Here is a 24,731-nt window from a genome sequence, read left to right as displayed (position 1 = left end):
TCCATTCATCAGTTGATGGACATTTAGGCTCTTTCCATAATTTGGCTATTGTTGAGAGTGCTGCTATGAACATTGGGGTACAAGTGCCCCTATGCATCAGTACTCCTGTATCCCTTGGATAAATTCCTAGCAGTGCTATTGCTGGGTCATAGGGTAGGTCTATTTTTAATTTTCTGAGGAACCTCCACACTGCTTTCCAGAGCGGCTGCACCAATTTGCATTCCCACCAACAGTGCAAGAGGGTTCCCGTTTCTCCACATCCTCTCCAGCATCTATGGTCTCCTGATTTGTTCATTTTGGCCACTCTGACTGGCGTGAGGTGATACCTGAGTGTGGTTTTGATTTGTATTTCCCTGATAAGGAGCGACGCTGAACATCTTTTCATGTGCCTGTTGGCCATCTGGATGTCTTCTTTAGAGAAGTGTCTATTCATGTTTTCTGCCCATTTCTTCACTGGGTTATTTGTTTTTCGGGTGTGGAGTTGGTGAGCTCTTTATAGATTTTAGATACTAGCCCTTTGTCCGATATGTCATTTGCAAATATCTTTTCCCATTCCGTTGGTTGCCTTTTCGTTTTGTTGGTTGTTTCCTTTGCTGTGCAGAAGCTTTTTATCTTCATAAGGTCCCAGTAATTCACTTTTGCTTTTAATTCCCTTGCCTTTGGGGATGTGTCGAGTAAGAGATTGCTACGGCTGAGGTCAGAGAGGTCTTTTCCTGCTTTCTCCTCTAAGGTTCTGATGGTTTCCTGTCTCACATTTAGGTCCTTTATCCATTTTGAGTTTATTTTTGTAAATGGTGTGAGAAAGTGGTCTAGTTTCAACCTTCTGCATGTTGCTGTCCAGTTCTCCCAGCACCATTTGTTAAAGAGGCTGTCTTTTTTCCATTGGATGTTCTTTCCTGCTTTGTCAAAGATGAGTTGGCCATACGTTTGTGGGTCTAGTTCTGGGGTTTCTATTCTATTCCATTGGTCTGTGTGTCTGTTTTTGTGCCAATACCATGCTGTCTTGATGATGACAGCTTTGTAGTAGAGGCTAAAGTCTGGGATTGTGATGCCTCCTGCTTTGGTCTTCTTCTTCAAAATTCCTTTGGCTATTCGGGGCCTTTTGTGGTTCCATATGAATTTTAGGATTGCTTGTTCTAATTTCGAGAAGAATGCTGGTGCAATTTTGATTGGGATTGCATTGAATGTGTAGATAGCTTTGGGTAGTATTGACATTTTGACAATATTTATTTTTCCAATCCATGAGCAGGGAATGTCTTTCCATTTCTTTAAATCTTCTTCAATTACCTTCATAAGCTTTCTATAGTTTTCAGCATACAGATCCTTTACATCTTTGGTTAGATTTATTCCTAGGTATTTTATGCTTCTTGGTCCAATTGTGAATGGGATCATTTTCTTTATTTGTCTTTCTGTTGCTTCATTGTTAGTGTATAAGAATGCAACTGATTTCTGGACATTGATTTTGTATCCTGCAACTTTGCTGAATTCATGTATCAGTTCTAGCAGACTTTTGGTGGAGTCTGTCGGATTTTCCATGTATAATATCATGTCATCTGCAAAAAGCGAAAGCTTGACTTCATCTTTGCCAATTTTGACGCCTTTGATTTCCTTTTGTTGTCTGATTGCTGATGCTAGAACTTCCAGCACTATGTTAAACAACAGCGGTGAGAGTGGGCATCCCTGTCGTGTTCCTGATCTCAGGGAAAAAGCTCTCAGTTTTTCCCCGTTGAGGATGATGTGAGCTGTGGGCTTTTCATAAATGGCTTTTATGATCTTTAAGTACGTTCCTTCTATCCCGACTTTCTCAAGGGTTTTTATTAAGAAAGGGTGCTGGATTTTGTCAAAGGCCTTTTCTGCATCGATTGACAGGATCATATGGTTCTTCTCTTTTTTTTTGTTAATGTGATGTATCACGTTGATTGATTTGCGAATGTTGAACCAGCCCTGCATCCCAGGAATGAATCCCACTTGATCATGGTGAATAATTCTTTTTATATGCTGTTGAATTCGATTTGCTAGTATCTTATTGAGAATTTTTGCATCCATATTCATCAGGGATATTGGCCTGTAGTTCTCTTTTTTTACTGGGTCTCTGTCTGGTTTAGGAATCAAAGTAATACTGGCTTCATAGAATGAGTCTGGAAGTTTTCCTTCCCTTTCTATTTCTTGGAATAGCTTGAGAAGGATAGGTATTATCTCTGCTTTAAATGTCTGGTAGAACTCCCCTGGGAAGCCATCTGGTCCTGGACTCTTATTTGTTGGGAGATTTTTGATAACCGATTCAATTTCTTCGCTGGTTATGGGTCTGTTCAAGCTTTCTATTTCCTCCTGATTGAGTTTTGGAAGAGTGTGGGTGTTCAGGAATGTGTCCATTTCTTCCAGGTTGTCCAATTTGTTGGCATATAATTTTTCATAGTATTCCCTGATAATTGTTTGTATCTCTGAGGGATTGGTTGTAATAATTCCATTTTCATTCATGATTTTATCTATTTGGGTCATCCCCCTTTTCTTTTTGAGAAGCCTGGCTAGAGGTTTGTCAATTTTGTTTATTTTTTCAAAAAACCAACTCTTGGTTTCGTTGATCTGCTCTACAGTTTTTTTAGATTCTATATTGTTTATTTCTGCTCTGATCTTTATTATTTCTCTTCTTCTGCTGGGTTTAGGCTGCCTTTGCTGTTCTGCTTCTATTTCCTTTAGGTGTGCTGTTAGATTTTGTATTTGGGATTTTTCTTGTTTCTTGAGATAGGCCTGGATTGCAATGTATTTCCTCTCAGGACTGCCTTCGCTGCGTCCCAAAGCGTTTGGATTGTTGTATTTTCATTTTCGTTTGTTTCCATATATTTTTTGATTTCTTCTCTAATTGCCTGGTTGACCCACTCATTCGTTAGTAGGGTGTTCTTTAACCTCCATGCTTTTGGAGGTTTTCCAGACTTTTTCCTGTGGTTGATTTCAAGCTTCATAGCATTGTGGTCTGAAAGTATGCATGGTATAATTTCAATTCTTGTAAACTTATGAAGGGCTGTTTTGTGACCCAGTATATGATCTATCTTGGAGAATGTTCCATGTGCACTCGAGAAGAAAGTATATTCTGTTGCTTTGGGATGCAGAGTTCTAAATATATCTGTCAAGTCCATCTGATCCAATGTCTCATTCAGGGCCCTTGTTTCTTTATTGACCGTGTGTCTAGATGATCTATCCATTTCTGTAAGTGGGGTGTTAAAGTCCCCAGCAATTACCACATTCTTATCAATAAGGTTGCTTATGTTTATGAGTAATTGTTTTATATATTTGGGGGCTCCCGTATTCAGCACATAGACATTTATAATTGTTAGCTCTTCCTGATGGATAGACCCTGTAACTATTATATAATGTCCTTCTTCATCTCTTGTTACAGCCTTTAATTGAAAGTCTAGTTTGTCTGATATAAGTATGGCTACTCCAGCTTTCTTTTGGCTTCCAGTAGCATGATAAATAGTTCTCCATCCCCTCACTCTGAATCTAAAGGTGTCCTCAGGTCTAAAATGAGTCTCTTGTAGACAGCAAATAGATGGGTCTTGTTTTTTTATCCATTCTGATACCCTATGTCTTTTGGTTGGCGCATTTAATCCATTTACATTCAGTGTTATTATAGAAAGATACAGGTTTAGAGTCATTGTGATGTCTGTATGTTTTATGCTTGTAGTGATATCTCTGGTACTTTGTCTCACAGGGTCCCCCTTGGGATCTCTTGTAGGGCTGGTTTAGTGGTGACAAATTCCTTCAGTTTTTGTTTGTTTGGGAAGACCTTTATCTCTCCTTCTATTCTAAATGACAGACTTGCTGGATAAAGGATTCTCGGCTGCATATTTTTTCTGTCTAGCACACTGAAAATCTCGTGCCAATTCTTTCTGGCCTGCCAAGTTTCAAAAGAGAGATCAGTCACGAGTCTTATAGGTCTCCCTTTATATGTGAGGGCACGTTTACCCCTTGCCGCTTTCAGAATTTTCTCTTTATCCTTGTATTTTGCCAGTTTCACTATGATATGTCGTGCAGAAGATCGATTCAAGTTACGTCTGAAGGGAGTTCTCTGTGCCTCTTGGATTTCAATGCCTTTTTCCTTCCCCAGTTCAGGGAAGTTCTCAGCTATAATTTCTTCAAGTACCCCTTCAGCACCTTTCCCTCTCTCTTCCTCCTCTGGGATACCAATTATGCGTATATTATTTCTTTTTAGTGTATCACTTAGTTCTCTAATTTTCCCCTCATACTCCTGGATTTTTTTATCTCTCTTTTTCTCAGCTTCCTCTTTTTCCATAACTTTATCTTCTAGTTCACCTATTCTCTCCTCTGCCTCTTCCATCCGAGCCGTGGTGGTTTGCATTTTGTTTTGCATTTCCTTTAAAGCGTTTTTTCAGCTCCTCGTGACTGTTCCTTAGTCCCTTGATCTCTGTAGCAAGAGATTCTCTGCTGTCCTGTATACTGTTTTCCAGCCCAGCGATTAATTTTATGACTATTATTCTAAATTCACTTTCTGTTATATTATTTAAATCCTTTTTGATCAGCTCATTAGCTGTTGTTATTTCCTGGAGATTCTTCTGAGGGGAATTCTTCCGCTTGGTCATTTTGGATAGTCCCTGGTGTGGTGAGGACCTGCAGGGCACTTCCCCTGTGCTGTGGTGTATAACTGGAGTTGGTGGGCGGGGCCGCAGTCAGTCCTGATGTCTGCCCCCAGCCCACCGCTGGGGCCACAGTCAGACTGGTGTGTGCCTTCTCTTCCCCTCTCCTAGGGGCGGGATTCCCTGTGGGGTGGCGTGGCCCGTCTGGGCTACTTGCACACTGCCAGGCTTGTGGTGCTGGGGATCTGGCGTATTAGCTGGGGTGGGAAGGCAAGGTGCACGGCGGCAGGGGGGGCAGGCTTAGCTCGCTTCTCCTTAGGTGATCCACTTCAGGAGGGGCCCTGTGGCAGCCGGAGGGAGTCAGATCCGCTGCCGGAGGTTTGGCTCCGCAGAAGCACAGAGTTGGGTGTTTGCGCGGAGCGAGCAATTTCCCTGGCCGGAAACGGTTCCCTTTGGGATTTTGGCTGGGGGATGGGCGGGGGAGATGGCGCTGGCGAGCGCCTTTGTTCCCCGCCAAACTGAGCTCTGTCGTCCGGGGGCTCCGCAGCTCACCCTCCCTTTGTCCTCCGGCCTTCCCGCTTTCCGAGCAGAGCTGTTAACTTATGACCTCCCAGACGCTAAGTCGCGCTTGCTGTCGGAACACAGTCCGTCAGGCCCCTCCGCTTTTGCAAGCCGGGCTCGGGGGCTCTGCTTGGCTGGCGAGCCGCCCCTCAGCCCCGGCTCCCTCCCGCCAGTCCGTGGAGCGCGCACCGCCTCGCCGCCCTTCCTACTCTCTTCCGTGGGCCTCTCGTCTGCACTTGGGTCTGGTGACTCCGTTCTGCTAATTCTCTGGCGGTTTTCTGGGTTATTTAGGCAGGTGTAGGTGGAATGTAAGTGATCAGCAGGACGCGCGGTGAGCCCAGCGTCCTCCTACGCCGCCATCTTCCTGTCCGATCCAGGTGTTTCCAATTTTTATTATTCCTCCTTGAACTTTCCTGGCTTCCAAAGCTCTAACATTGAAACTTTTCACAGCCCGGAGTGAAAGTTTTTTCCAAATATAAGACTCGGGAACCTGGGTCTCCAAAACATTGAGTTGTGTTGACAACACAACTCCTACTAGCTCCAGAAAATTTCTATTCCTTCTTCAACAAGCAAAGGTAGGTTCCTTTGCTATGAAATCGTGGGTACAACAATCCTTGGACTCATAATTCTTTTGACAAGTCAAGTAGGAGTTATGTATTTTTAAGTTGACATTTATTAGACGTTTGGTTATTCAAGCTATATTACAAAGCTGTAGTCATCAAGACAGTATGGTACTGGCACAAAAACAGACACACAGATCAATGAAACACAAAAGAACCCAGAAATGGACCCACAATGATATGGTCAAATCTTTGACAAAAAAGGTAAGAATATCCAATGGAAAAAAACGCAGTCTGTTCAACAAATAGCGTTGGAAATTGGTCAGCAACATGCAGAATGAAAATGGACCACTCTCTTATACCATACACAAAAATAAATTCCAAATGGATGAAAGGCCTAAATGTGAGACAGGAAGTAACCAAAATACCTAGAGGAGAACACAGCAAAATATGTCTTTGACCTTGGCCATAGCAACTTCTTATTAGACATGTTGCCTGGAGGCAAGGGAAATAACAATGACAACCAAAAAAATATGAACTGTTGGGATTTTATCAATGTGAGAAACTTCTGCACAGTGAAATAAACAACCAAGAAAACTAAAAGGCTGCCTCAGGAATGGAGAAGATATTTTCAACTAACATATGGGATACATATTCCATTGTGTGTATGCGTATGTGTACGTGTGTGTGTGTGTGTGTGTGTGTGCGTTTACGTACCCCATTTTCCTTATCCATCTATTTATAGACCCTTAGGTTGCTTCCACATTTTTTCTATAATAAGTAATGCTGCAATAAACATAGGGGTGCATATATCTTTTCAACTTAGAGTTTTGTTTTCTTTGGAAACAGTAGTGGAATTATTGGATCATAGAATAGTTCTATTTTTAAGTTTTGAGGAACCTCCATACTGTTATCCACAGTGGCTACATTCCCACTGACAGTGCATGAGGGTTCCTTTTTCTCTACACCCTCACCAACATTTGTGTTTTCTTGTGTATTTGATTTTAGCTATTCTGCCAGGTGTGAGGTGGTATCCGATTGTGGTTTTGATTTGCATTTCCCTGATGATGAGTGACGCAGAGCATCTTTTATGTGTCTGTAGTCATCTAGATGTCTTCTTTAGAGAAATGTCTATTCAGATCCTGTGCCCATTTTTTAATTTGATTGTGGAGGGTTTTTTTGGTGTTGAGTTGTATGAGTTCTTTATGTATTTTAGATATTAACCCTTTGTCAGATATATCACTTGCAAATATCTTCTTCCATTTACTAGGGGATTTTTTGTTTTATTGTTTCCTTTGCTGTGTAAAAGCCTTTAATTTTGATGCAGTCCCAATAGTTTATGTTTACTTCTGTTTCCCTAGCCTGGGAGACCTATCTAGAAAAATGTTGCTATAGCTGATGTTGGAGAAATTACTGCCTGTGTTCTTTTCTAGGATTTTTATGGTTTCAGGTCTCACATTTAGGTCTTTAATCCATTTTTAGTTTGTCTTTGTGTGTGGCATAAGAAAGTGGTTCTGTTTCATTGTTCTACATGTAGCTGTCCAGTTTTCCCAGCACCATTTATTGAGAAGACTGTCTTTGCCCAATATTGTCACCTCTTTTGTCATAGATTAATTGACCGTATAATCATGGTCATGGAGTCTCTATTCTGTTTCACTGACCTATGTGTCTACTTTTGTACCAATACCATACTGTCTTAATTACAACAGCTTTGTAGTATATCTTGAAATTTGGTAGGTCTGGTCTTCTTTCTCAGGATTGCTTTGGCTATGCAGGGTCTTCTATAGTTCCATACAAATTTTAGCATTATTTGTTCTAGTTTTGTGAAAACTACTGGTGGTATTTCAATAGCGATTGCATTGAATCTGTAGATGGCTTTGGGTAGTACGGACGTTTTCACAATATTGATTCTTCCAGCCCATGAGCATGGAATATCTTTCCAATTATTTATCTTCTATTTCCTTCATCAGTGTTTTATAGTTTTTGGAGCATAGGTCTTTCACTTCTTTGGTTAAGGTTATTCCTAAAGATTTTATTCTTCTTGGTGCAATTGTAAATGGTGTTAAAAACATTTTTTTTTCTTTCAGCTACTTCACTGTTAGTGTATAGGAATGTTGCTTATTACTGGATATTGATTTTGTATCTTGTACTTTACTGAATTAATTTATTACTTCTAGTAATTTTATTGACTGATTGATTGATTGATTGAAATTCAAGTTAGTTAACATACAGCATAGTATTGGTTGCAGGAGTAGAACCCAGGGATTCATCACTTACATATAACACCCAGTGTTCATCCCAACAAGTGCCCTCCTTAATACCCATCACCCGTTTAGCCCATCCCCCCACCCACCTTCCCTCCAGCAACCCCCAGCCTGTTTTCTGTATTCAAGAGTCTCTTATGGTTTTCTCCCTCTCTGTTTTTATTGAACTTTTCCTTCCCTTTCCCTATATTCATCTGTTTTGTTTCTTCAATTCCACATATGAGTGAAATCATCACATTTATCTTTCTCTGACTGACTTATTTCTCTTAGCATAATACACTATAGTTTCATCCACTTTGTTTCAAAAGGCAAGATTTCACTCATTTTGATTGCTGTGTAATATTCTACCCTATGTTATATACCACATCTTCTTTATCCATACTTCTAGTAATTTGTCGATAGAATTTTCTGGAATTTCTATGTATAGTGTCCTGTCATCTGAAAATAGTGGCTGCTTAACTTACTTCTTACCAATATGGATACCCCTTATTTCTCTTTCTTGTCTGATTGCTGAGGCTAGGACTTCCAATACTATGTTGAATAAAACTGTGAGAGTGCACATCTTTGTCTTGTTCCTGACATTAGGGGAAAGATCTCAGTTTTTTCCCATTGAGTATGATGCTGGCTGTGAGTTTTTCACTTATGGCATTTATTATGTTCAGGTATGTTCCCTCTTTATTGAGAGTTTTTGTCATGAATGAATGCTGAATTTTGTCAAATGCTTTTTCTGCATCTATTGATATGATCACATGTGTTTTATCCTTCATTTTGTTTATGTAGTATATGACATTGATTTTCAAATATTGAAACATCCTGGCATCCCTGAAATAAATGCCACCTGATCAAGGTGAATGACTATTATAATATATTGTTGTATGTGGTTTGCTAGTATTTTCGTGAGGATTTTTGCATCAATCTTCATCAGGGATAGTGGCCTATAGTTTTCTTTTTTTGTGGGGTCTCTGGTTCTGGTAGCAGGGTAATGCTGGCCTTATAGAATGGATTTGGAAGCCTTCCCTCTTCTTCTATACTTTGGAAGAGTTGGAGGAGAATAGATATTAACTCTTTAAATGTCTGGTAGAATACACCTGTAAATCATCCATCTGGTCCTGAACTTTTAGTTTTGAGTAGTTTTCTGATTACCAATTCCATTAAAAAAATTTTTTTAATGTTTTATTTATTTATGAGACAGAGAGAGACAGAGCATGAACAGGGGAGGGTCAGAGAGAGAGGGAGACACAGAATCTGAAACAGGCTCCAGACTCTGAGCTGTCAGCACAGAGCCCGACGCGAGGCTTGAAAATCACGGACCGTGAGATCATGACCTGAGCCGAAGTCGGATGCTTAACCGACTGAGCCACCCAGGCGCCCCTTTTTAAATTTTTTTTAATGTTTTATTTCCAATCCCATTTTTTATTGACAATTGGTCTGTTCAGATTTTCTATTTCTTCCCAGTTCCATTTTGGAAGATTGTATGTTTCTAGGACTTTATCCATTTCTTCTAGGTTGTCCACTTTGTTGGCATATAATTTTTCATAATATTCTTTTACCATTCTCTGCATTTCTGTAGTGTCAATTGTTACTTCTGTTCTTTTGTTTCTGATTTTGCTAATTGGGTCCTTTCTCTTTTTTCTTGATGAATGTGGCTCAGGGTTTGTCAATTTTGTTTATCGTTTCAAAGGAACACCTCTTGGTTTCACTGGTATTTTTCCATTGCATTTTTTAGTCTCTGTGTCATTTATTTCTGCCCTGATCTTTATTATTTCCTTTCTTTTGCTCACATTTGACCTTGTTTAGTCTTCAGGAAAGAATATTTTGAATACAAAATAGTACCTGATAGTAATTTAGAGCAGGCATATCAAACATGAATGGCTTTAACTTCATTTCATTGGTCCTGTATCCATACAGACACTTTGTTTTCTTTCTAGTTCTTTCTAGTTAGAGGACAGACCTTCCATCCTGGTTCGATGTGAATCAGCTACTAATGTTCTAGATCCTCCCATCAGCCATGCTCCACTAGACTTTTTTCCTTTTAACCCTATCACTGAGGTATTATTATATACAATAAACTGCACCCATTTAAAGTTTACAGTTGGACCCTTGTGGTGAGCCCAACATAGAGTCGTCTGTCAAATCACTATGTTGTACACTTGAAACTATCAATGACACTTCAATAAATTTTTTTAAAATAAATTGTACAGTTTGCTCCATTAAAGGAGTCATAAATATTTAGAAGCATATTGTGAATGATTCCATTTATATGTAATTCCAGAAAGTGCACAATAAGCTTTAACTACTTTGTTCTGTAACTTATTAAAATTTTTAATGTTTATTTATTTTTGAGACAGAGGGAGACAGAGTGCGAGTGGGGGGAGGGGCAGAGAGAGAGGGAGACACAGAATCTGAAACAGGCTCCAGCCTCTGAGCTGTCAGCACACAGCCCAATGCGGGGCTCAAACCCATGAAGTGTGAAATCGTGACCTGAGCTGAAGTCGGACGCTTAACAGACTGAGCCACCCAGGTGCCCCTGTTCTGTAACTTATTAAAATTTAATTTTCTTGAGTCTCAGTTTTCTTATTTCTGAAGGTAATGCAGGGTAACAAAACTAATTTCAGAGGGATATTGTGGGGAATGAACAAATGTGTGGTAATATTTTGATTCCTAAGAAAATGTTCATGGAGTATGGTGTGTGTGTGTGTGTGTGTGTGTGTGCTTATACACATTTTTCTTTCAAGTAAACATTGTGGGGAATAAACAAATGTGTGGTAGTATTATTTCAATTCCTAAGAAAATGTTCATGGAGTATGGTGTGTGTGTGTGTGTGTGTGTGTGTGTGTGTGTTTATACACATTTTTCTTTCAAGTAAACATATGTGCATACACACAGACTCATTACTAGGCAAGATTTCATGTCAAAAATAAACTGGAGAGGGGCGCCTGGGTGGCGCAGTCGGTTAAGCGTCCGACTTCAGCCAGGTCACGATCTCGCGGTCCGTGAGTTCGAGCCCCGCGTCGGGCTCTGGGCTGATGGCTCAGAGCCTGGAGCCTGTTTCCGATTCTGTGTCTCCCTCTCTCTCTGCCCCTCCCCCGTTCATGCTCTGTCTCTCTCTGTCCCAAAAAAATAAATAAAAAACCGTTGAAAAAAAAATTTTTTTTAAATAAAAAATAAATAAATAAAAAATAAACTGGAGAGAAAGTGGGAGAGGATAAAAATGATAAGAATGAAAACTTGGATTAACATGAAAGTAAAAGTATGTAAAGATTCGGACATACAAATTTAAGATGGAACAAGTGACCTTAATATTTCAGGTTTTGTCCCTCAGTGCCTGCACGTCAGTATGGCTCATAGCTTGGGAGATTTTCTCTACCAGCTGTTGGGGTTGAGCAACTCCAAAGTGACTTTAGATTTCTTAATCTACATAAACTGATATTTCGACACCAAATGTCCTTATCTGAGAGAATATGAATGAATAATATCCAAGGCTGAATTTCATTTCCCTTGAAGAGAGTGTTACTGGATAACTATCTGGAATAGATATTTATTGTGGTTGTGACAAATTCCATGCTGCAGGCTTAGAACAAATACATTTATGTTCTGATAGTTCTGGAAGTCAGAAGTCTGAAGTAGGTCTCCCTGGGCTAAAATCACTCTGCAGAGAAGAGTTCATTCTGGAGGTCTGGGGAATGAAAGCCACCTTTATTCCCCGGTTCATGGTCCCTCCCTTTATCTGCAAAGCCAGCAACATAGCATCTCAAAATTTCTCTGTGATTCCTACTCTTCTGCCTCTGTCTTCCATATCTGGAGGCACCTTGTGATCTATTGAGCCCACCTGGATAATCAGAACAAGTTTATCTTCAGGTCAGCGGACTAACAATGTTAATACCTTTGTCACCCTAATTCTCCCTTGCCATGACACAAGATATATTCGAAAAGTCTGGAGATTAAGATGTGGACATATTTGGGGGACATTATTCTGCCTACTAAAAGTCTTTTTCAGGGGTATATTTGGGGTCAGCTCAGGGTCCCTCAGATTAAAGAATCAAACACAGACTTTATTTCAGACTCTAGGGTGAGTCCTTAGACTTTTCTTTCAAAACCATACATGAAGAGGATCACGTGCCTCGTTTATTAAAATTACTTCAAAACTATAAATGGTAAAGTAAACCCTCAATTCAATGAATTCACTATCAACTCAAGGCAAAGGTGAAGTGCAAGCTGGTTAGACCTCTGGAAGGCAGGCAAGTTCATGAGCGTGAGTAATACAAAACTGGACTCACCTGACTTCTAAACTCCCAGGAACAGAGTGTCAGCAGGAAACTTTTCCTTTCTGTGCACTCCAGTGGCCCATGGAGAAATGATGTGCTCCAAGGTGGGAGTAACAATGGCAACAGTGTCTAATGAGCAGACGTAAGGAGCTGGAAATGTCTCCTTCACTGCAAAACCATAGCATATGAAACCTTGGAATGGCCAGGACATGGTTGTTGCTTTGGGGCTCCCAAGTCTGGGGGAGGAGGGACCAATGTTTCACTCCTTCCTGCTGTCCTGTCTGGGAACAGAGTTTCCGTCCCTGTGATCAATCATGCAGGGAGGAAGTCAGACCTCCACATGGAGACTTTCATCTTCTAGACCCCATCCAGATGAGTCTGAGAGCTCAGCAGGTATTTCAAGCAAGGTTCTGAGAGATTGGAACCTGAGAGCTTTCACCTGAGGTTACCTGAGACTAGGTAGATGCATTTACAATTAATTTACATAGTATGTTCAAAAGAGAAGCGTCCATTGGTCTCAGAATACAGGGATCAATGTTGACAATGAGCGGTGGGAACGGAAGTCCAGTTGGATGAGACTGAGGAAGGAATAGAGGGGCATAAAGTGGTTCCAGTGAAATTAGAACATGTCCAAGGAGTTTTGCAGCCAAGGAGAGTAGGAAAACAGAGTGTTAGGCTTAGAGGCATGTGCCCTGAGCTTTTTAAGGAATGGTGGTTTTGAGCACGCTCTGTATTTATAGAAAGACCCAGAGCCATAGAGGTAGCTGTTTCCTTGCAACAGCACTTCTTGAGACACACACTTCTTGGCATCATCTTTCACGGTGAGTATTCACATAAAAATGTGTGTTTAATTTGCAAAAGAGTGTATGCTAACTAGCTTTACTGCGTAATACTTCATTACCAAGTTGTATAGAGACTGGGAAGATATTTGTTCAACATAGAAGAAAAAACTCAGCCAATCTCTTCACCAGTGATAATCATCCACTTACTAATGAGAAGGAACCATTGTAAGCCTTTTACCTACACTGACTAACGCTGTCTACCACCCTAGGAGGATGGACACTGCTCTCCCCACTCTTTGAGTAAGGATATTCACATTTGGAATGGATTCATTGTCTTTCCCAAGTTCAAATAGCTTAATAGGATAGATCTGACCTTCGAGGCCTGGTTTTCTGATTCCAAAAGCTTTGCATTTAAAATCATTCAGAAAAACCTTTTATTATTGCATCTTGAAAAATCCCCTTCTGTTGTTGTACAGTGTATATTTTCTGTTGTCAATTGCAGGTTTATTCCCTTAGCACATTTTCTAGAGAGACATGCGATCAGTAAAAGATCCTGACATCATAAAAAATACCCCTCCTTTCTTGTTTAGGTACATTTTTTCCCAGCTATCTTAATTATTCTGGGCATCAAATGGATGTAACTGGGGCTGGAATGCTGCCAGAACCAGGGAAGCTTTTCTTTCATCACAGTCTCTCAGGGACAATTGGAGCTTATTAGGTCTTTTTTTCCCCTGTGTCCATTTCTTTCCAATGCTTTTTTATGTTTCTTTAAATACAGGACACAAGGGGCACCTGAGTTGCTCAGTCTGTTAAGCACTCAGTGCTTGGTTTCAACTCAGGTCATGATTTCCCTGTTTGGGGGTTCAAGTCCCGTGTTGGGCTCTGTGCTGCCAGCACAGAGGATTCTCTCTCTCCCTCCCTCTCTCTCTCCCTCTGTCCCTTAAATAAGTATGCTTTAAAGAAAATACAGGACACAAGATGATCATATTAAAAGGGCTCCCATGTTTACATGTCCATTGGAGGCATACTCAACAAAATTTAAGTACTATTTACACATTCTCTAGGATAAAGGTAATCTGATGTTGACAGCTTGCCTTGTACCATTTCTTTCAAAAGTATGGTGGTTGAGGGTGGGAAAAGCCTGATAGCAATCAGTGCCAGGATGCCATAATGCACTCTGTGTGTGTGTGTGTGCGTGTGTGTGCACGTGTGTGTTGTAGGGTATGAGCTGTCCTCAGGGCAATGAATTGTACCTGAGTTCATATATTCCAATATGTGACCCTTAAATGCCAGGATGTCAACCAACAGATGGAAATAAGAAAGGGATATATCTCTAGTCACAGAATATCTTGGGAAAAAATTAATAAAATGCAAAAACCATGGGAAGGAAGGACTCCCTGTGTCTTGAAGTTTCTGTCCCTTTATTAACTGGATTATTTTGGGGGGTGTTGAGTTTGATAAGTTCTTTACAGATTTTGGATACTAACTCTTTGTCAGATAGGTCTTCTGCTAATATCTTCTCCCATTCCGTAGGTTGCACTACTAGGTATTTGCCCAAAGGATAAAAAAATACTAATTCAGAGGGATACATGCACAAGGATGTTATAGCAATATTATCTCAAATAGCCAACCTAGGGAAATAGCCCAAGTGTCAATCGATTGGTGAACGGATGAAGAAGAGTTTACACACACACACACACACACACACACACACACACACACACTCGGCCATCAAAAAGAATGAAATCTTGCCATTTGCAATGATATGGATGGAGCTAGAGAGTAGTATGCTCAGAAAAATAAGTCAGAGAAAGACAAAAACCATAAAATTTCACTCATATGTGGAATTTAAGAAACAACACGAACAAGAAAAGGGAGAAAAATAAGACAAATCAAGAAGCACACTCTTAACTATAGAGAACACACTGATGGTTATGGGGGGATGGGTAAAATAGGTGATGGGGATTAAGGGTTGCACCTGTTGTGATGAGCACCGGCTGTTTTATGGAAATGTTGAATCACTATACTGTGCACCTGAAACTGATATTACACTGCATGTTAACTAACTGGAATTTAAATCAAAACTTTAAAAATTGAAAAATAAATAAATGGTAATACACAAGTAAAGCTCATTTGCTTGAAAAATACTCATGTTATTATTTTCTCTTCTAGTATTCAACTCCACCACATGGGACTCAGCAATGATACACGAATTTCCTTTTTTTCTTTGGGGATTTTCAGAGGAACCAGAACTGCAGCCCCTCATATTTGGGCTTTTCCTCTCCATGTACCTGATCACTGTGTTTGGCAACCTGCTCATCCTCCTGGCCGTCAGCTCTGACTCCCGCCTCCACACGCCCATGTACTTCTTCCTGGCCAACCTGTCCTTTGTAGACATCTGCTTCACCTGCACCACCGTCCCGAAGATGCTCTGGAACGTCCAGACCCAGAGTAACGTCATAACCTATGAGGACTGCATCACCCAGATGTATTTTTTCCTACTCTTCACGGGACTGGACAACTACATCCTGACCGTGATGGCCTATGACCGATTTTTGGCCATCTGTCACCCCCTCTGCACTACACGGGCATCATGAACCCCCGGCTCTGTGGGCTGCTGGCTCTGGTGTCCTGGATCATGAGTGTCCTGCATTCCTTTTCACAAAGTTTAATGGTGCTACAGCTGTACTTCTGCACACACTCACTTTTTCTGTCATTTAATCAGATGATCCAACTTGCCTGCTCTGACACCTTTCTTAATGACACAGTGATGTATTTTTTAACCGTGTTGGTGGCTGGTGGTCCCCTTGCTGGGATCCTTTACTCTTATTCTAAGATTATTTCCTCCATACATAGAATCCCATCAGCTCAGGGTAAGTATAAAGCATTTTCCACCTGTATGTCTCACCTCTTGGTTGTCTCCTTACTTTATTGTGCGGTCCTCGGAGTATACTTTAGCTCTGCTGCTACCCAGAGTTCACGCTCAAGTGCAACAGCCTCAGTGATCATGCCTATGCTGAACCCCGTCATCTACAGCATGAGGAACAAAGACATAAAGGAGGCTCTGATGAGATCCTTCGGGATGGCAAGTGTAAAAGGGACCATTGTCCTGCGAGTGAAGAAGTGCCCTTGATTGCAGGGCTCAAAGCCACGATTCTTTGAATATCGTGAAATAGAATTTGCTGTTATGTATTTCCTGAAATTTCCATTTCTTAGAAGTCAGCTTCTCTATACAATTTCAGAAAACTCAGTTTACTAAGCTTTCTGCTCTGTCCGATATATACACAAGTTTCTCCCTTTGTCCGTTTTCAGGTGTTCCCACAATTCTTTCTGGCCTTGGGTCAGACATATTTGAAAATTTCCACATCTTTTTGTGGCACCTGGGTGGCTCAGTCTGTTGAGTGTCCAATTTCAGCTCAAATCATGGTCTCGTGGTTCATGAGTTTGAGCCCTTCAGCAGGCTCACTGCTGTCAGCACAGAGACCACTTCGGATCCTCTGTTCCACTCTCTCTCTCTGTATCTCCCCCTCACCTGCTCTCTCTCTCTCAAAAAAATATAACTAAACCTTAAAAAAATAAATTTCCGTATCTTTTATAGGACAGCTTTATTTGTTTTTTAATTTTTTTTAACGTTTATTTATTTTTGAGACAGAGAGAGACAAGGCATGAACAGGGGAGGGGCAGAGAGAGAGGGAGACACAGAATCTGAAACAGGCTCCAGGCTCTGAGCTGTCAGCACAGAGCCCAACGCAGGGCTCGAACTCACGGACCGTGAGATCATGACCTGAGCCGAAGTCGGACGCTTAACCGACCAAGCCACCTAGGCACCCCTAAGACAGCTTTAATGATGTCTTAGAAATGTTTCTTCTCAAATGATATATGTCACATATATATATGACATATATCATACATATATAACAATTTCTTTTTTAGTTTTATTTTAATTTGTTTTAATTCCAGTATCATTAACCTACAGTGTTACATTAGTAACACTTTATTTATTCATTCATCCACTTGAACATCTAGGTTGTTTCCATGTCTTGGCTATTGTAAATCATGCTGCAATGAAATGGAGGTGTGTATATCTTTTCGAATCTGTGTTTCTGTTTTCTTCAGAAAATGCTCAGAAGTTTCATTGCTCAATCATATGGTAGTTCAATTTTTAATTTTTCAAGGAACCTCCACACAGATTCCCACAGTGAATGAACCAGTTTACATTCCCACCAACAGTAGGCAAGGGTTCCCTTTTCACCACATCCTCACCAACTCATGTTGTTTTTGTCTTTTTGAAAGTAACCATTTTAATAGGCATGAAGAGATATCTCATTGCAGTGCTAATTTGTATTTCCCTGGGGGTTAGTGATGGCAAACATTTTTCATGTATCTGTTAGCCATCTGTATGTCTTTGGTGGAAAAATGCTTATTCAGATCCTCTGCCCATGTATGAATCATATTGTTTGCTTTTCTTTGTATTTTCTCATTTCATTATTTTTCATTCATGAAAGCTGATTTGACATACGTTCGCATAGAACTTTTCTCTCATGTCTACAGCTCAACACACTGCTGAATCCAAAGGAGCTGGTGCCATTACTGTGTGGAGTATATTGTATTAGTGTTTCAGTCGTTTATTCCGACCCATTTCTTCTTTTATACTCTAAAACATCTTCAGTACGCTGTTTGATCAGATAGATCCACAAGAAGCTGGAGGTGCCCGAGGTCAGTCCAACTTTCCTCCAGTCAGGTCTGTCACGTGGCAGCTCCTGAATGTAGGACCTTGATGGCACTGAAGACCAGTTGGGAGTCTGGCCAGACCCAGAAGCTTGGAGAAGGGGTGCAACAATGAAGTCAGAGCCATCTTCCTGGGCTGGGGTCCCTTTTTGTTTTGCTATTGAGTTTTTGATATACTTTGGGATATTTACCTCTTATGAGATGTATGATTTGCAAATATTCTCTGCCACTCGAGAGGTTGCCTTTTCATTTTGTTGATGGTTTCCTTGCCATGCAGAAGATTTACTTTGATGTAGACCCTGCTTATTCTTGCTTTTGTCCCCTTGTTTTTGATGTCAGATCCCAAAATCATTGCCAAAATCAAAATGTTTTTTTCCCCAGGAGTTTTATGGCTTCAGGTCTTATGTTCAAGTCTTTAATCCACTTTGAGTTATTTTTGCCTGTGGTGTAAGACAGTGGTCCAGTTTTATTCTTTGGCGTGTGGCTCTCCAGTTTACCCAACACCGTTTGCTGAAGAGACTGTTCTTACCTTACTGTATATGTTTGCCTCCTTTGTCATAAACGAATTAACCATATATACAGTGGATTTGTTCCTGGGCTGTCGATTCTGTTGCATTGATCTGTGTGTTTTTTATGCCAATAACATGCCGTGTTGGTTACCATAGCTTTGTAACATAGTTTGATATCTCCAGCTTTTCTCTTCTTTCTCAAGATTGCTTGGCTATTCGGTTCTTTTGTGGTTCCAGACATATCGTAGAAGTGCTTGTTCTATTTCTATTAAAAAAAAAGTGCCATTGGAATTTTGACAGGGAGTGCTCTGAGTTCACTGATTGCTTTGGGTATATGGACGTTTCAACAGTATTCATTCTTCCAGTCAATGAGCATGGCCTATTTTTTCATTTGTTTGTGACTTCTTCATTTCTTTCAGCAATTGTCTTATAGTTTTCAGTATACTAGTGTTTCACTGCCTTGATTAACCTTGTTCTCAGGTATTTTATTCTTGTTTATGCAGTTGTAAATGAGATTGTTTTCTTCATCTTTCTTTCTGATAGTTTTGTGATTAGTGTGTAGAAATGCAGCCAATTTTTGTATATTGACTTTAAAGCCTGCTGAATTCATTTTTCAGTTATAAGGGATTTTTTTCTTTTACATAATCCATTGAAATACAATGGCACACAATAAGCTAAACATATTTAAAGTGCCACATAGTCAGTTACGCGACTGACTTTTGATTTCGGCTCACATCATAATCTCACAGTTGTGGGGTCAAGCCCCACACTGAGCTCTACCCTGACAGCATGGAACATGCTTGGGATCCTCTCCATTTCTCTCTCTCTTCCCTTCCCCTGCTCTTGCACTCAATAAATAAATAAATAAATTAATTAATTAATTAATTAAAAAAATAGTAAAATGCAAAATATGCTGAAGTAAAGGAATCATACAAAAACCGAATTCATACTGCCTAAATCCATTTAAATGTAATTCAAGAAAGTGCACAAAAGCTTTAAAGCTTTGTTACATCATAGTAAACATTGTCATCCACCCGAAACCTCTGTTTCCTTAGTTCTGATGGTGATGTGGGTTAATACGTTTAATTCAGGCAGACGTGTTTAGGAATAAGTACAGTGTTTGGAAACACTGGGTGAGTCCAAGAAGTCTTTCATAAGTAGGGAGTGTATGTACGTGCACATATCTACGCATTTATATATTATTTCATACAAATACGCTCTTATCGATGTATGTATGACACAGACACGAGAATCCCATCTTTGATGTGAAAGGATATTTGGAGAGGATAGAAATCAAACCAATGAATGTTTGAATTAATATGGAGTTTTAAAAGTGTAGGAATTTAGACTCAAATACTTAAAGTATAATGGGTGAACTTAATTTTCATAATAAATGACGTTTTTGCTCCTCTTTTCAATGTTTATTTATTTACTTTGAGACACAGAGAGAGGAGAGAAAGAGAAGGTGGATGGGGACTGGGGAGAGAGAGAGGGAGAGAGAATCCCAAGCAGGCTTCACACTGTCAGACCAGAGCCCGATGTGGGGCTGATCCCACAACCATGAGATCATGATATTAGCCAAAATCAAGAACCAGTTGCTTAACCGACTGAGCTACTGAAGCACCCCAGATTACTTTTTTTATATCAATGCATAAAGGCCTCAAAAGCAGAACTTATGTTTACATCTAAAGTCACAGAGTGCCTGGTTGGCTCAGTTGGTACAGCATGCAAACTTTTTGGGGGAAAGGTATTATTTTTAAGTAATCTCTGCACCCAAATTGGGCTTAAACCCACAAACCTGAGATCAAGATTCCCACCCTCCATGGACCTAGCCAACCAAGAGCTGCACGCATGTGACACTTGATCTCTGGGTCATGAGTTCAATCCCTATGTTAGGCGTATTTATATAAAATAGATAGATAGATAGACAGATAGCTAGAGTCACACTTATATTTTATCAATGGGGAGTTCACTTTTTCCATTCCTTTTAAGAAATGGAGCAGAAGCTCCAAAATGACTTTATTTTTTTTCTTCCAGTTGAGGTTGGATTTCAACACGGAATGCCCTTACCAAGAGAAGAGAAATGAATCAACTGAGAGACTAAAATGCCTTTTCCTCCAAAACCATTTTATTGGATGAATTTCTATATTACATTGCTATTTCTGATTAACAGATTACCACACTAGCAGCTCACAAGAAACACATTTATGCTGTTACTATTTAGAGGTCAGAAGCCTGAAGAAAGTCTCCATGGGCTAAAATCGAGATGTCTGCAGGGCCTGGTTCCTTCATGGATGCTCCAGGAGAGACCGTCTTCTTTCCTATTGTGGTTTCTAGGGACAACAAGCATCCTTTGGCTCATTGCCCTTTCTGCATCTTGAAAGCCAGCAATGCGGTGTCCTCACATCTCTCTCTGATCCAACTACTCTGCCTTCCTCTCCTACATTTGGAGGCCCATGGTGATTACATTAGTGCCACCTGCACAATCTTGGCCAACCTTAGTTTAAGGTCAGCTCATTACCAGCCTTGTTCCACTTGCTACTTTAATCTCCCCCCCCCCCCTTACTATAAAAATAAACACATTGAAAGTTTCTAGGGTTTAGAATGTGGACGACATCAGAAGGCTCTTATTCTGCCTACTGGAAAGCCTTTCATCAACAGTATTTTATTTCATGTCACTCAAAGGCCCTTATGTAAAAGAAACAAACACAGAATTTATCACAGCCCCTAGAATGACTGGATACGCTTGGCATTCCAAAATTTATGTAAACACAATTTACTTTGTGAAGAAGACCTACGACCACCTGTACCTTGCTCTATCCCAGGACCACAACCTTGCTACTCAAAGAGTGGTCCATGGACCAGGACCTACAGTATCAACATCATTCAGGGGGTCGTTAGACACACCAAACTCCTGGCCCACCAGCACCTGCAATGTCATAATTTGCATTTAAGCTAGAATCCTGGTGATTCGTATGCACCTTGAAGTTGGAGAAGTGCTGGGCTAGAGTAGGTTTTCTCACATTTTCAATTTGGCCTTTGAGGCAGGATGATTATTTGTGTTGGGAGCTGTCCTGCTCACCACAGGTGTTTAGCAGCATCCCTCAGACATTGTCAAACACCCCCAGGGGGAAAGACTCATCTCTGGGAGGGAACCACGGGCACAGAGTTCGAAAACTGGGAACATCTTGACAGGATCCAATGAACACCCATCTATTTCCGCAATGATAACTTTGAGAAGATCACTAACTTCTTCAAGCCCCATTTCTCCATGGGGAACAGAGCTCACACTGGTACTTTCTTACAGAATATACTTTTATAAAAATCAGGCTATTCCTAGAGCTGCTGAACTCAGGTTATAGTGCATAAAAAGATGTAAATATATCTCTGACAATTAACAAACATTTTATAATGGCATTTTATCTTATTTTATTTTATTTTATTTTTTTAACATTTATTTATTTTTGAGACAGAGAGAGACAGAGCACGAAGTGGGGAGGGTCAGAGAGAAGGAGACACAGAATCTGAAACAGGCTCCAGGCTCCGAGCTGTCAGCACAGAGCCTGATGTGGGGCTCGAACTCACGGACTGGGAGATCATGACCTGAGCCAAAGTCGGCCGCTTAACCGACTGAACCACCCAGGCACCCCTATAATGGCATTTTAAGTAATGCCTCTAAACTTGTGATGTAAATATGAAATCCCTAATTGTTTTGGCAAAACTATCATGAAGCCCACGAGTGTGGTGCCCCAGGTTTTATATCAAAGGAGCAAACCTCACATCTTTGTTGAAAAAGAGAAAAGTTACTTTCGAAAGATATTAGGGGCTATGTCTTTAACCCAAGTCAATGCTTTGAAGAGTCCAAGGGACCTAGTCAAAACTGATTTCTCAGTCTTAAACAGGAGAAAACATTCATTCAGGATTGGGATAACGTGCTGGGAGTTCAGATCTCTGAAAGACAGAAGTAATAGAAAAAGAGTAAGGAAAACGGACTTCAGCTGCCTTATCACCTGGTCTCCTAGCAACAGAAATTCAACAGGGAAAATTTCCTTTCTGTCCACCCTGGTGTCCCGTAGGGCAATCACGTGCCTAAAGGTGGGAGAGACAAGAGGGAAATGTGCCTAATGAGCAGAATTAAGAGGCTGCAAATACCTCCTCTGTTGCGGCCCCACAGTGTGTACAACCTCGGGCTGGACAAGACATGGTCGTTTCTTTTGCAGTCCTAAGTCTGGATGGGACACTGAAGTTTGACCCATCCCGGCTGTCGCGTCTGGGACAGAGCTTCATCCTCCACCATCTACCAACGAGATGGGTATTTTGATTTGCATGTAGAGACCTTCCTCCCAGAGACCCCATCTAGATGAGTTTTACATCGCAGTAAGTACTACCAGAGAAGGTCAAGAGAATGAAAGTCAAGAACATTTACCTGAGGTCACCTGAGAGCCAATCTAGCCTAGCCAGAGCTGAGAGTTTGCTGTAGTTGTTTGCTGGCTTGATTAGTAAGTTGATTGATTGATTGATTGATTAATGTATTTATGATGCTCTAAATAGAAGTAAATATTGAAGTCAGAAATGCAAGGTTCAACGTTAACAACTAAGTGATAATAATGGAAACTCGTTTAGAGGGGGGATGGGAAGCACAAAAGTAGAACCTGAGACCCAGGATCTTTGCAATTAACCAGAGTAGAAAAGTCTCGTACTGCCTGTTGAGGGATGTACATTGAAGTGAGGACATGTCTTTCATTTTTAAGATGGGACATATTACACTACAATTCCATACTGATGAGAAAAACCCGGATGAAGGAATGCTTGCAAGTGCATCCTTGCAAGAGCAGTACTTGAAACATACATATCACAGCACCTTCTCTCCTTGAGTATTCGAATGAAATTTTTTAGGGGCACCCGGCTGAATCAGCCAGTTGAGGGTCCGAATCTTGATTTCAGCTCCATTCATATCAGGGGTCATGAGATTGAGCCCGACTTTGGGCTCTGCTCTGACAGCACGGGGCCTGCTGCGGATTCTCTCATTCTCTGTCTGCCCCTCTCCCGCTCATGCTCTCTCTCTGTCAAAATACATAAATAAACATTAAAAAAATAAAATTTTTAAGTGTACTATGTGAAACGGGGTATGCTAATGAGCTCCCTTCACAATCAGCTCACAGCCTGTGAGTCTGAATGTATTCTGGGTTAGCTAGCCACCCACTTTCTCTATTGAAAGTTGTCTGTGGGAATCCTTGGGGTTTGCATAGTGGGGTTGGAATGGTTTTATTTCTGGGTTTTTTTACTCCTTTTTTTTTTTTCAGAAAAAGAATTGGCATTTATTTCGTGAACTACTTGCCATTTTGTTTATTTTTTAATGCACGTATAGATGTGTTTGTGCACAATGTATGAGAGTGTGTAAATTTTGTGTGGTAGTCTATGACGTAGTCATACTCCCTCCACAGCTTTTTTAATTTTTATTTTTTATATTTTCCTGAAAGAATTGATCTGAAAGAATTGATCTGTCACCTTAATATTCTTCCCTTGTGAAGACCCTACTGTCCACAAAATTAAATTCAATGTCCTTCTGCTACTTAGTGCTCATAAATCACCCTTTCTACATATTTCCAACTAATTTTCACTTCTCTGTATTCCTCGTTTGTTCCTTTTGGCCTTTTATTATCGGATCTATTTCTACAATCAGGATTCCAACACTTGTAAGGCATTCTTTTTTATGTTTCACTAAGAATCACCTTTATCTTTGGGGTGCCTGGGGGGCTCAGTCGGTTAAGCTTCCAACTTTGGCTCAGGTTATGATCTCGCTGTTTGTGAGTTCGAGCCCCATGTTGGGCTCTGTGCTGATGGCTCAGAGCCTGGAGCCTGCTTCAGATTGTGTGTCTCCTTTCCTCTCTGCCCATCCCTGGCTTGTGCTCTGTCTCTCTGTCTCTCAAAAATAAGTAAATAAATGTTAAAAAAAATTAAAAAAAAAGAATCAACCGTTATCTTCCATAAGCATAGCTGGTCCATCTATCTTTATATGACGTGAAATTAAAAGCTTAGATATCACTTTCTCTCCACATGAAAAGACTTTTTCATTTTCTTTTATTCCTGAATCCCTAGCAATCTAAATTAGATTTGAACCCACGAAACTATCATTAAATTATTATTCTTTTGAATCTTTTTATTCAGAAGTTGCTTTGGTTCTTCCTTCAATTTTGTTTCATGCGGTGGTTTTTTTCTTTTTTTTTTTTTTTTTTTTAATTTTTTTTAACGTTTATTTATTTTTGGGACAGAGAGAGACAGAGCATGAACGGGGGAGGGGCAGAGAGAGAGGAAGACACAGAATCGGAAACAGGCTCCAGGCTCCGAGCCATCAGCCCAGAGCCTGATGCGGGGCTCGAACTCACGGATCGCGAGATCGTGACCTGGCTGAAGTCGGACGCTTAACCGACTGCGCCACCCAGGCGCCCCTCATGCGGTGGTTTTTGATC

The 24,731-nt window shown here is 40.6% G+C and overlaps 1 protein-coding gene and 1 pseudogene across 1 annotated transcript; one reads left to right on the top strand and one right to left on the bottom strand.

Annotated features, from left to right (window-relative positions):
- Positions 1 to 15,225: 15,225 nt before the first annotated feature.
- Positions 15,226 to 16,157, top strand: LOC115527835 (olfactory receptor-like protein OLF4). Its single transcript, XM_030335643.1, is given in 2 exon segments — positions 15,226 to 15,594; positions 15,597 to 16,157. Coding segments are annotated over 2 exon segments (930 nt in total).
- A 1,492-nt stretch (positions 16,158 to 17,649) lies between these two features.
- LOC115505309 lies at positions 17,650 to 17,879 on the bottom strand (annotated as a pseudogene).
- Between the last annotated feature and the right edge of the window lie 6,852 nt (positions 17,880 to 24,731).

The sequence above is a fragment of the Lynx canadensis genome, chromosome A2, assembly GCF_007474595.2.
Source record: "Lynx canadensis isolate LIC74 chromosome A2, mLynCan4.pri.v2, whole genome shotgun sequence".
NCBI lineage: Eukaryota > Metazoa > Chordata > Mammalia > Carnivora > Felidae > Lynx > Lynx canadensis.
Note: the sequence above shows the minus strand (reverse complement) of the source record. Positions and strands in the feature narration are given on the sequence as shown.